The sequence below is a fragment of the Hemibagrus wyckioides genome, linkage group LG28 (assembly GCF_019097595.1).
Source record: "Hemibagrus wyckioides isolate EC202008001 linkage group LG28, SWU_Hwy_1.0, whole genome shotgun sequence".
In the NCBI taxonomy this organism is placed as follows: domain Eukaryota; kingdom Metazoa; phylum Chordata; class Actinopteri; order Siluriformes; family Bagridae; genus Hemibagrus; species Hemibagrus wyckioides.
Window position 1 is genome coordinate 7,166,799 of NC_080737.1, and position 11,129 is coordinate 7,177,927.

Genomic DNA, 11,129 nt, shown 5'->3' on the forward strand with positions numbered 1-11,129 from the left:
AATGAATACAACTATTATTATTATTATTATTATTATTATTATTATTATTATTATTATTATTAAGTACTAATTACTAACTGTGTAGTTTAGTTATTTTTTATTACCTATATGGCTACTATTAATAATAACCAAAAACAATACTAGCAGTACTTGTAGTAAACAACAACAACAACAAAACACTGTAATACATGAGAGCCTCATTAAATTATATTCTTTCTTTTTTTTTGCTCTTTAATTCTAGTTGTCATGACAAGTTTTGGATATTGAACTCAAGTTAATAAAATCTTTATAAAGTGTATTTAAAAAGCTTATATTCGAGTTTAGTTTAATCCCGTTTTTTAAAGGCTGTGGGTGAACTTTCGTTTCGAACCTTGACATGTTTCACAATTTAGAACTAATAATAATAATAATAATAATAATAATAATAATAATAATAAAAGGAGAAGAAGACGAAGAAGAGTTATATTTTATGTGAGTTTATTTTCTTTCCTCATGGGGCTTGTTTATTGTTCACGAGCTCACATTGTCGCTAGCTTCCCGCTTTTGTTTGCGTTTGTTTTGGACTCCGCTTAGCGACGCCTCAGCGAGCACGGCAGCGGACACGGCACACACACACACACACACACACTTTCAGGACGTTTTTCAACACCTTAGGATCATAGAAAGAGAACAAAATGTTTCTGGCAGACATTTATCTCAATGTAACGTGAGCATTTATTCAGAGTCTGGCGCTGTGAAGCTGAACTGCTAGGTTGTCGGTGGAAAAAAAAAAAAGAAGGGGGGGGGGGATGCTAGGTTGCTAGCGTTCTCCAGCTACGTTAGCTGAGTTAGCTTAGCTGTGTGAAAGATGCCAGGTGTTTTCTAGCGAGATTAGAAGACTTTGTGGAGGCACAGACGAGCTGAAGCTAGATTCAGATAGAAGGCATTTCCAGCTTCTCAGATGAATCTGCTTAGCTAGCGCAACGCCTGTTAGCTCGCTTTGAAGAATTAGCTAGTTTGGCACCCGCGCGAGCGTTTCCACACCAGACCGGTCTGAGGAATGGCCACCGCTTCCGGTTTCTCTTCAGGCGTGAGCGGCTCGCGGAGCGGCCCGTCTCTGTCCGCGTCCACGTCCGGATCTGGTGGCCAGGCGCAGGGCATGGCGGTGGTGTGGGAATGGCAGGATGATGCCGGTTCGTGGCGACCGTACAGCGGTCAGGTAAGCTGCTTTATAGAGCAGTGTCTCCAGCATCATCGGAGCGCAGGCCCAGCTGTCACCACCATCTCCCTGGGGCAGAGTGACCCGAGCCTGGCCGCCTACATCATCGACATCCCGAGCCTCAAGCAGTTCAGACAAGACACCGGTAAGTATCTCTTTCAAGCACGAGATTGAGCTTCGTTATTGGGCCAGGTATCATTACCGGGGGTGCCAATATTTATGTTAACCCTCTAGATTCAGTTTCACATCCTGGGACAAATCAGTGTCCCCTTTAACTATAAAGTAAACATCACCTTCTCAAGCCAGGGACCATGGAGATGTGAGGTTCTACCACCAGTTGCTTTTTTTTTATTTTTTTTTTATTTTTATAAACGTTATAAACCAGCATGTCAGATATTATAGCTGTTTATTCATCCATAGACATTTTTCCGTCAAGAAGTCATGAGGCTTTTTACATTTTTGACCACAAAAAAACTCAGTAATAACAATAACTCTGGGTTTGGCGAGTTGTGATTTCCTTCATTGTAGCCAAAAAGGTTAAAAAATAAATAAATTTCAGGCCTCTTGGCTATGCATCTCAGACTCCGAATTGAGAACACATGATCGAGGGTGCTCTCTGAAAATCTCGAAAATATTTGGGTTTTATTATCGTTTATTTTCGGGTTAGATTTTAGACTTGGAAGATTCGGTACAGTGACAATGCTGGACATTTTCCAAAAAAAAACAAAAAGCCTGCTCATGATGTGTATCTTCAATAGAAATAAAGTGGCTGTAATAACCACGATGAACCTGAGCCAGAACGGTTAAAGGCCAACACAACTGTTAGTCTTTGCTGACTTCGTAAGATCTCTGACAGCTGGCCTTTTCCAAACTGCGTCAGATGGCAGCGCAGCGGTTCGGTCACTATACTCGCTTTTAGTGTCTCAACCACAATAGGCACCTTGTTTTTGAAATCCCTCTCACACCTGCACTCTCTGCTGACTGAACAGGATGGACGAAGGAGGAAATAATAGCAGGAAATGTGCATCAGGTTCAGACAGGAAGGACAGTGGCTGGATTAGGTCTCTGAATGTTCGCTTAAAAATAGCACTTCTAGTATTTCAGGTGCGTTTTGCATGTAAAAAGCAAATGAAAAGATAGTGTGTTTCCACGAACTATTTTTACGTGGCGTTTCAGGAAGTACTCCTAGAGACTACAAGGCTTGCAAGCCAAATGCACAGCAATCAGGGTGATTGCTAACACAGGCACTTCTCTTTAATTTATTAAAAAAAAACAAACAAGCATGAGCGGTGGATCTGCTTCATTATTTTTTGTTAGGGTGCCAATACATATGCTCACCACCATCCCTAGACTGTATAATTCACACTGACCTCCTGGTCTATAAAATAAATTCCAGCTCCTTGATCCAGGGAGCATGGAGCTGTGAGGTGCTACCACCACCTCAGTGCAGATTTTGTAAAGAAATATTATGAGGATATGGATTTAATGTGTCTACAATCACTTCTTTATCTTTTTAATTTCTTTAAAAAACAGTTAACTCTGTAGCTCATTTTTGCTTTTGGCAACTTGCCCTCTTGTTTGTTTTTCCTGCAGGTAAGATCCGCTCGGTGCGACGCAGCCTGTTCCCACAGTCGACGGCACTTGTCAATGGCGTGCTCTGGGAATGGGCCAACGATGAGGGCGGCTGGACAACGTATGAAATGCACACGTCTGGTTTGCTGGAGCACAGTTACCTAGCACGGCAGACCACGGTGGACTTGGGACCACACAGACAAAACTACGTGGTGGACCTCACATCGCTCGAACAGATCAACAAGAGCTCTGGTTATCGGCGGCGCGTGCGCAGGCAGGCCGGTACGCCGTACCCTCCCGCGGCAGCCTCGGGGACGGGTTCGGTCATCCACTCCGGCCCGGCGTGCACATGCCAGCAGTGTTTGAGCCATGGACCCATGCCTGGCCGTTCGCGCCACTCTTTCTCAGCAGGAGCCGGTCCATCCTCTGCGTATTCTCCGTATCCCAGAAGGCCGCTCTCTGTAGGGAACATGGCTTGGGGAGGACCCTGGAGCCCAGCAGCTACTTCTATGGCTCAGCATCCAGGTCCGGTGCAGTCCTTTCCAGCTACTCCCAATGGATTGAGGTGAGGTTCAGTGATTGAGGTGGACGCATTTCAGAATGCCAGCCTTGAATGCTGACTGTCTGGCAAATTTTTAACTTTGTTATATAGAATATAACCTAGTTTAAACATCTGTAAGCTCCTGCTTTGTAGATGGTAGGCATAGTCATATGATCTGGCATTGCCTTTGACGTCATCTCTGTCTCTCTCTGCTTTGATGCTTTTAATAGAAGACAGTACTGCACTTTAAGGTGATTTTGACTTCCCTTTTTACACTCATCTGACACTCGGTGTTGAACTTCTGCTTCTTTTTTTCCTAAACATCCTGTCAACACTTTTTTGCCACGAGCTTCTTACTCTCGTCAAGAGCCTCTGTGCCGAATTTACTCCCGAATCAAAATGAAAGAGCATTTTTTTTGTGAATATAGTGAATGTATTTGTCTTGAATGTATTATGGACTGTATTTGGCAGAGGGGAACCGAAACCACAACTTCTTTCCTGCTTCTTTGTGCTCGAGCGTAAGCAGTCTTTCGATAAAACGAATCTAAACAGATTTTTTTCTTAAGCTTCATTGTGAACGGTTAATAAATCACACGCTACTGTGTAAAGTCTGGCAGTAAAATGAGAAGACAATAAAGCGACCCTTTAATCTGTAATATTTTTTTAAAAACCATATACAACCTGCATCTGTAAGTTAACCGGTTGAGTGCAGCTTACTGAACAGACAAACCACAGATGAACCCTGTTTATCCACTACCAAGCCTGTACTGATATGCACAAACCAGACCAACAAACCATGCAACATTCATGGCTTTTTGTACATAGAGATTGCTTTGGAGCATTCATTGTCATTCTTACATGCTTTTCTATCACTACTACTAACTCAGAGTTGTTTACATTGGCCTTCTTATGGTATCTGACACTCCCACATTGTTCTGATCAGGCAGAAAATATGACACAGTATAACTATATATATATATATATTTCTAGTAGCATTCGGAATTGGGTAGCCAAGCAGCTGAGTGGCTAAGCGCACCATTTCACCATGACATTTGAGCAATAATTGAAAAATACTCCCATGTAGAGCAGTTTACAAACACATGCTAAGTTGGTCCAAAATGTCTGTGGTTTATTATGTCCTGATAGGGATGAGTTAATGGCGATGAGTCATCTTAACAGTAGGCTGGTGTGTGTGTGTGTGTGTGTGTGTCGGAGAGAGAGAGCGAGAGAGAGTCATTAGGGAAATTACACGGTCAAGTGCACGAGTGCAACCTCAGTCACCGATGAAATGAAAATGAAATAAGGGAACATGGCGTGACTGAAGGGGGTAGAACGGAAAGTCTCCTGTGCTGATAAACATATCCAGTCCTAACACTTATCTAGTTCTCTAAGCCAGTCCATAGACCTGCTTCCTGACTCGCGGCACTGCCACATTAGCGAGCGGAGTTAATGTTCTCCTTATAATGCAAGTTTATGTTAAAACTCAGGCCTGTCTCAGGAAGCGTGGAGGACTGAAATCATTGTGAGCAGGAAGAGGCTGTTTTTAGAAATGGTTATTTCAGACTTTAAGGGGATGTCCGTCATGGACGGGGTAATCATAGCTGCGGTTCATGAGTCTTTCTGACCAATCAGATTTGAGAATTGAACATGTACGTGTGTGTGTGTGTGTGGCAAAAATCCTAATAAGAACTTCAATGCAAAATCGTTAAAGATTGACGATTGATTTATTATTTCTATTTCCACAGCATTCCATCAATTCCCTTACAGCTGAACGGCTCCAGCAGCGTGAGTGCAGCCCTGGCAGGTACTGTACACACACATCTCCAAAAACTTTTTTTTTTTTTGTTTCCTCTCCCATGTGTCTTTGTCTTTGGTCCCTTAATGTTCCCCTCTAATGTTGTTGACATGATCTGTAATCATTTTGTAATCACCTTTCTTGTGAGTGTCAGTCAGTCAGACAGTGAACCAGGTGAAGATTCTGCCAAGTGTGTATCCTTGACTTGGCCCAGAAAAATAAAAATGTTTGCAAACATAGATCATCAGCCCTAGATCTTCATTGTGGTATGTCCTTAGCTTTTTTTTTTTTAGGCTTTGCTCGAATACGTTATGGTGAATCTGCTGTGTATTACAGGTTATTTATCTGATTTTTTTTTTTTACCACCAGGTCATACAGCAGCCTAGATATTATAGTTTTAAGATTGGAGTTGACAGGATCTTGGGGGGGAATTGGGGTATCTGCAGTTTATCAGCAAGAAAGAAGGAGCTCTGCCGAAAGACAGAACTAGGATAACGAGCCGTTCGCCACTCTCTGTGGCAAAGCCAGATGGGCTCCGACTTCTCAGAGTCTGCTGGTACAGCTCGCTAAAGCGCAGTCAGGTGGATGACACTCACTGTCAGGTTTTCTTACCGTCAAGGGACGCTCCGAACTCACGCCCCTCATCACAGCATGCAACCACCCCCTCACTTGTGGTTGGCCTGCTCCACTTTTTGGCTCATCACTTTTCCTCTCCTCCACTCCCCTCCCTTCCCTCCTTCCCTTCCTCCCCCGCATGTTTTCCGCCTGGCTCTCGGGGCCGGCTGTCCAGGCATGGCTTCCATTTTGATGTCAGCAGCAGGACTGGGAGTTCGCTTCATGACCAGCCCCCCCGGCAGGCCCAACCAAGCCCAGGCCAGCTCCGTTAAGAGGGCAAAGAGACAGCACAGGACAGGTAGCTAAGCCGTGTCAAACCTAAACACCTAACCCCGCACCCCTGAACTGCCCCTACTGCCCACACCCCTCTTTTCTTCCTCACATGATTCTGCTGCTTGCTCTAAACACCACTTTTGTTTTGTTTGTGCAGTGTCTGGTTATTTGCAGAAAACTCTATTCTGTGTATGTGTGTGGTGTTATTTGTGATCCACGAGTGTTATATAGCGCATGCACGGTCACTCACTCACACCGCTTTTTGCCATACCAGCATCACTCCATCAGCTCAAGTTTGTGTTCATCCATGACTTGCTTGCGATGCTTGTGACCTGCACGTCTTCTAACCCTGTTAAACTAAACTTCTACATCTTAAGCAGTGTAGATAACGTACGTCACTCGTCAACACCATGCTGTGCGCTTCCTGGCTGCTTTTAAAACTCCTTTAGGTGGGGAGATGTGACGAGGTTCAGACAAGACTGACACTTACAAGCAAGCCTAACCCACTTCCTTTTAATACCCGCTAACAAAACCATTTCAGTGTCAACACGATTATTTCAGTGCTACTGCAGCACGCTCAACTTGTGCCCAGAACCTGTATATTGAAGTGCACTAGGACCCAGGGGACTTGAACAGCTGCTTATTGCATATCAAATTCCTCGCTATAGCTTTGACTATTACTCTGGGAAAGTGGTACCAGATGATTTGTCTTTAGTAATCATATTTACTTTGGAGCCATTTGTGCAAGCAGGAAGCAGCGCTGGCGCAAATAGAAGCGAAGCACTTTCCCGGAGTATGCCTTGCTAAACTGCTTAATGTCTCAGCACAGCACTTTTGTTTTTTTAACTGTGCAGAGTTCGCACATGGTTTGTGCTCTTAATGTGTGGGAAGGCTCATTTTTTCAGTGTAGATCTTGCGTTTGTTGCAGAGAGTCGATCAGAATATAATTCAGCATTTTTTTTTTAAAGCTATAGCTGTGAAATTTCTACAGCCCCTTGAAGGGATGCTGACCTTTTGGATGCGTTTAAAATGTTTTCGTTGTGTGTCCTCAGCTGCCCAGAAACCGGAAGAGGTCATTAAGAAATACATGGAGGAAGTGCGCGTGATCCCCGACGAGGTGAGATACGTCGTCATCGTCTGCTTGAAGATATTACACACAGTTCTTGATTAAAAGAAATGTAGCCTCTTGATTGACTAAATGCAAGCAATCATACAATTATAATGCAAGTAACATCATTTAGTCATTCCTTGTCACTGTAGTTCAGTGTATTTGCTTTCTTAGAGGGAAAACTGAGACATGTGCCGTGTCGTTTCAGGATTGCATGATTTGCATGGAGCGTCTGTCGTGTCCTTCCGGCTACGACAGCCCTGAAGGGGGCAGCCAGGCCCTGCAGCCCAGCACAGTGGGCAAGTTCACCAAGTGTGGACACACCTTACACATGCTCTGCATGCTGGCCATGTACAACAATGGCAACAAGGTATGACACTTTCATCACCGAGGCTCACAGAGCTGTGCCTGTGCGAGTAAAGCTAAAATGTGGAAAGAAAGAGCAGTTTATCTGCTGAGAACAGAAACGGATTAATCACACATCCAGCACCCGAGGTTCTAGCGGTATAACTGGTCAAGAAATAATGGTAGTTTATTGATTATTAGTTATATACACTGTGTCACATGGTGAAAAGTTAAAATAAAAAAAAAAAGCAGGTTAATCGATTAGACGTTTGTGTTGTCAAAACCGACAAATGTTTCATTTCTCAAAAAAAGACATGTACAAAAATTGGGCCTCTTTCTTCAATCTTTAATAAAACTGTGTGCAAGTGTTTGTGTAAGACAACCAGAACTACAAATTTAGACTGGAGGAGAAGTTTTGCAAAAGACTGAGGTTGCGCCATTGCCATAAGCCATAGCCTTTAAAAGGTGATGACTAAAGCAGATTCGCAGATTAGCAGATTTATTGCTGCTTTTTTTATTGATTAACGTTACTCTTTATTTAATATTGAGTGTGTTTATTATTTTGTTAGGGTTAACTGGCCATGCCTGTGTGCACCACAATAGTCACAAAGCATGAAGAAAGTGAAAGCATGTGGCTCACCCTTCTTTCTCTCTCACTCACACACAAACACAAAGTAACTCTCACTTTTTTCACTTTTGCTCTTTGACTCGCACACCACACACAGTTGGTGGTTTGCGTCACATTACAAGGTTTCGTTTTATGAGAATACATCATTAAATAAAATGGCACAAGGCCCCACCCTAGTAGTGCAGTTCGTGGGAACCACTGTTATGGCCTCACACTATTTTAGTTTACTCATAAAATCGTTTGTTTATACGATATAATTGTGTCATTTCGTCAGTGTAAGCTGTCCAGAAAGGGCAACAACGTTAATCCAAACTCTTTCCTTCTCTCAGTCCTTTAATAAAGGAACTAGAATTATTGTGTTTGGTGTTTGTTTCTTACTGACAGTGGAACAATGCCTTAAAACAACGTCATGTTATTCAGCATTCACTTTGCTGTGTCTGTTACATAAAGGATGGCAGCCTGCAGTGTCCTTCTTGCAAGACAATCTATGGTGAAAAGACCGGCACTCAACCAAAGGGCAAGATGGAAATATACAGCATCCCACAATCCCTCCCTGGCCACCCAGACTGCGGCACTATACAGATAATCTACAACATCCCACCTGGAATACAGGTCACTGTTCCATTCAGTTTGTTATATATTTTTTATATGTATATATATATATATATATATATATATATATATATATATATATATATATATATATATATATATATATATATGGTTCAGCTGAGTCACAGCACCTGAAAAGGTGAAAAGGGCAGGAAGTGTGTGTGTATAAATACATTTATCTATATATAACATTTGTTCAAATCAAAATTATACCATCTGACTTCATCATTGAGGCACATGACATTTATCTTTGGAACGTGTCACCATTTTATTTTTGTCGTCTCATTCACGCAGGAGTCGACCAATCAAAGCATATCTGCATCACCCAGTTCTGAGTCATGCACGTTTCAAATGACACCTTTAGATGTGCCAGACACTTTAATTACACCGACCGTTTCCTGTTTCTGTCCTCAGGGCCCCGAGCACCCAAATCCCGGCCAGCCTTACACCTGTCGAGGTTTTCCTCGCTTCTGCTTCCTGCCTGACAACGACAAGGGCAGAAAGGTATCAGGTGGTTTTAATTACACTGTTTCTAAATGAACAAGCGAGGAAGATCTTCTGAGACAAAACAGCATGTGAGAGTGGATTGATGACAAAGAATGGTCCGGAATATAAGGTGTTCCATCACTCCGCGAACACGCTGTGTGTTAATATCATGTATCATGTTGCAGAGTAAATGTGATGCAAATTGCCTTGTCAGTTCTGTCTGATTCTTAAACAGTATGACATCCAGTGCTTATGGAGTACATTTAGCTAATATTTCTTCTTCAGCAAATTGCATATGAAAGGTCTCTAATGGCGCCAGGCTAATTTATAGTACACACAGCTTTTGCATATATATGTTCAGAAACAGCTGGTATAAATGGGGTTTCGTTTTTCATCCACATTTCATTATTGGATTATTTTGTGGAAGCAAGTGCAGGAAAAACGACCGATACAAATATATAGATTGGTGTAAAGAACCAACAGTGAGACTGAATTCTCAGCTCAGACCACATCATGTTTGTCTGCTCTCCTAACACCTTTATGCTAATCCTCGGCAGGTGCTGGAGCTGCTGAAGGTGGCGTGGACGCGGCGGTTGATCTTTACAGTAGGCACGTCCAACACGACAGGCGAGCCCGACACAGTGGTGTGGAACGAGATCCACCACAAGACTGAGATGATGTCGAACGTATCAGGCCACGGCTACCCAGACCCCAACTACCTGGACAATGTCCTGGCAGAGCTGGCAGCACAGGGCGTAAACGAGGACTGCCTGAAAAGGGACACGCCTCGGCCACGTGAGCCAGAGTAGCTTTCCCAACCCCGCGCAAAATCGACACAATCGCTAAATCAGGCTCGACAATACAGAGACACTGTGTAAGACCATAGTAAGATTTTAAGCATGTAGAAATGCTTGGATTAATGGCGTATAATCATAAGATGCCGTCACTGGAAAATTGCATCTTTGGCAAAAAAAAAAAAAAAAAAAAAAAGAATCCGCTAGCTAGGATTTAAGAACTGATTCTCTGTAACATCTAGATATTTTTTTTTACTCTAGGCTGTGCACGCAGGACAGGTCCAGCGTATAAAACCAGCCTTCTGTCAGTAATCTTTGGTAATTGGGTATTCCGAACCTTAACGAAATCTTATTTGGTACAAGACTTGTGTTAAGGATGAGAAAATAAGGAAGGTTTACAGTATGCCATTTTTGGTGAATGTATTTACGAATAGGTGGCGATGAGTTCAATGGAGGATTTATTCTCCTCACTTCAGTGTTTTCTTTTTCACTTTTTTGAACGCTCCTGGAACAGACATGTCACTTTTGTCATACCATACGAGAGGCAGCTATGACTAGGGTTTGAACATGCAATTTTCCGTAGCACTTTAGCTTGTGCGGTGCTGTGAATTATAAAGGGGTTTCTAAAGCCAAGTGTAGCTTTAAAAAAAACGTAATAATGATAAAGCTTCTTTCCCGGCATGGCATGTATTACAATGCACAGTTTATAGTACATTCTGACACTTCTTCAAACCTCTCTGTAACAGATCTCTTCATTTAAACCACCAGGGCAAAGGTTGACAACTTAAAAAAATAAATAAAATAAACAAACAGTGGCATCGCTTGGAGTCGCATTAACAACAGAATAATACTATGTAATTATTGCAAAACAATGCAAATAGTTTTTACTAGTACTGTATTAATTGTATTACAAAATTAAAGTGTTACAAATTGCGACTATTTTAATTCCTGCTTTTTGAAATGCTTTGTTTGCTTTTATGAAGTAGGGATACATGGGAATTGTTTTGTATGGTCTATTAATGCGTATAATTTCTCTGTCCTCACTCACTCACACACACACACACACACACACACACATCTCGCCTCCCCTCCCCACCTTCCCCCAAAGTAAAACTCTCTCATGCAGAGCAACTTGGGCGGGAAGAAATAAATAGACTCCTCA

At 42.5% G+C, this 11,129-nt stretch overlaps 1 protein-coding gene across 2 annotated transcripts; it reads left to right on the plus strand.

Moving 5' to 3' along the window:
- The first annotated feature begins 531 nt into the window (after positions 1-531).
- dtx2 (deltex 2, E3 ubiquitin ligase) lies at positions 532-10,166 on the plus strand. 2 transcript variants are annotated; one of them, XM_058382822.1, is made up of 9 exons: positions 532-1,343; positions 2,792-3,335; positions 5,057-5,115; positions 5,897-6,019; positions 7,047-7,111; positions 7,311-7,472; positions 8,526-8,687; positions 9,102-9,191; positions 9,731-10,166. In XM_058382822.1, exons 1-9 carry the CDS (start codon positions 1,040-1,042, stop codon positions 9,980-9,982), a joined length of 1,761 nt encoding a protein of 586 aa, XP_058238805.1. In that variant the 5' UTR covers positions 532-1,039; the 3' UTR covers positions 9,983-10,166. The 2 variants fall into 2 exon arrangements, with proteins under 2 accessions (XP_058238805.1, XP_058238806.1); XM_058382823.1 differs by lacking the exon at positions 5,897-6,019 and having other exon boundaries at positions 533-1,343.
- Positions 10,167-11,129: the final 963 nt, after the last annotated feature.

Bases quoted from the DNA above. Each gene is read 5' to 3' on its own strand.
- dtx2 (XM_058382822.1), top strand. From the start codon at position 1,040: ATGGCCACCGCTTCCGGTTTCTCTTCAGGCGTGAGCGGCTCGCGGAGC. The intron at 5,116-5,896 runs GTACTGTACACA...CCGGCTGTCCAG, and splicing joins CGTGAGTGCAGCCCTGGCAG to GCATGGCTTCCATTTTGATG. The intron at 6,020-7,046 runs GTAGCTAAGCCG...GTGTGTCCTCAG, and splicing joins AAAGAGACAGCACAGGACAG to CTGCCCAGAAACCGGAAGAG.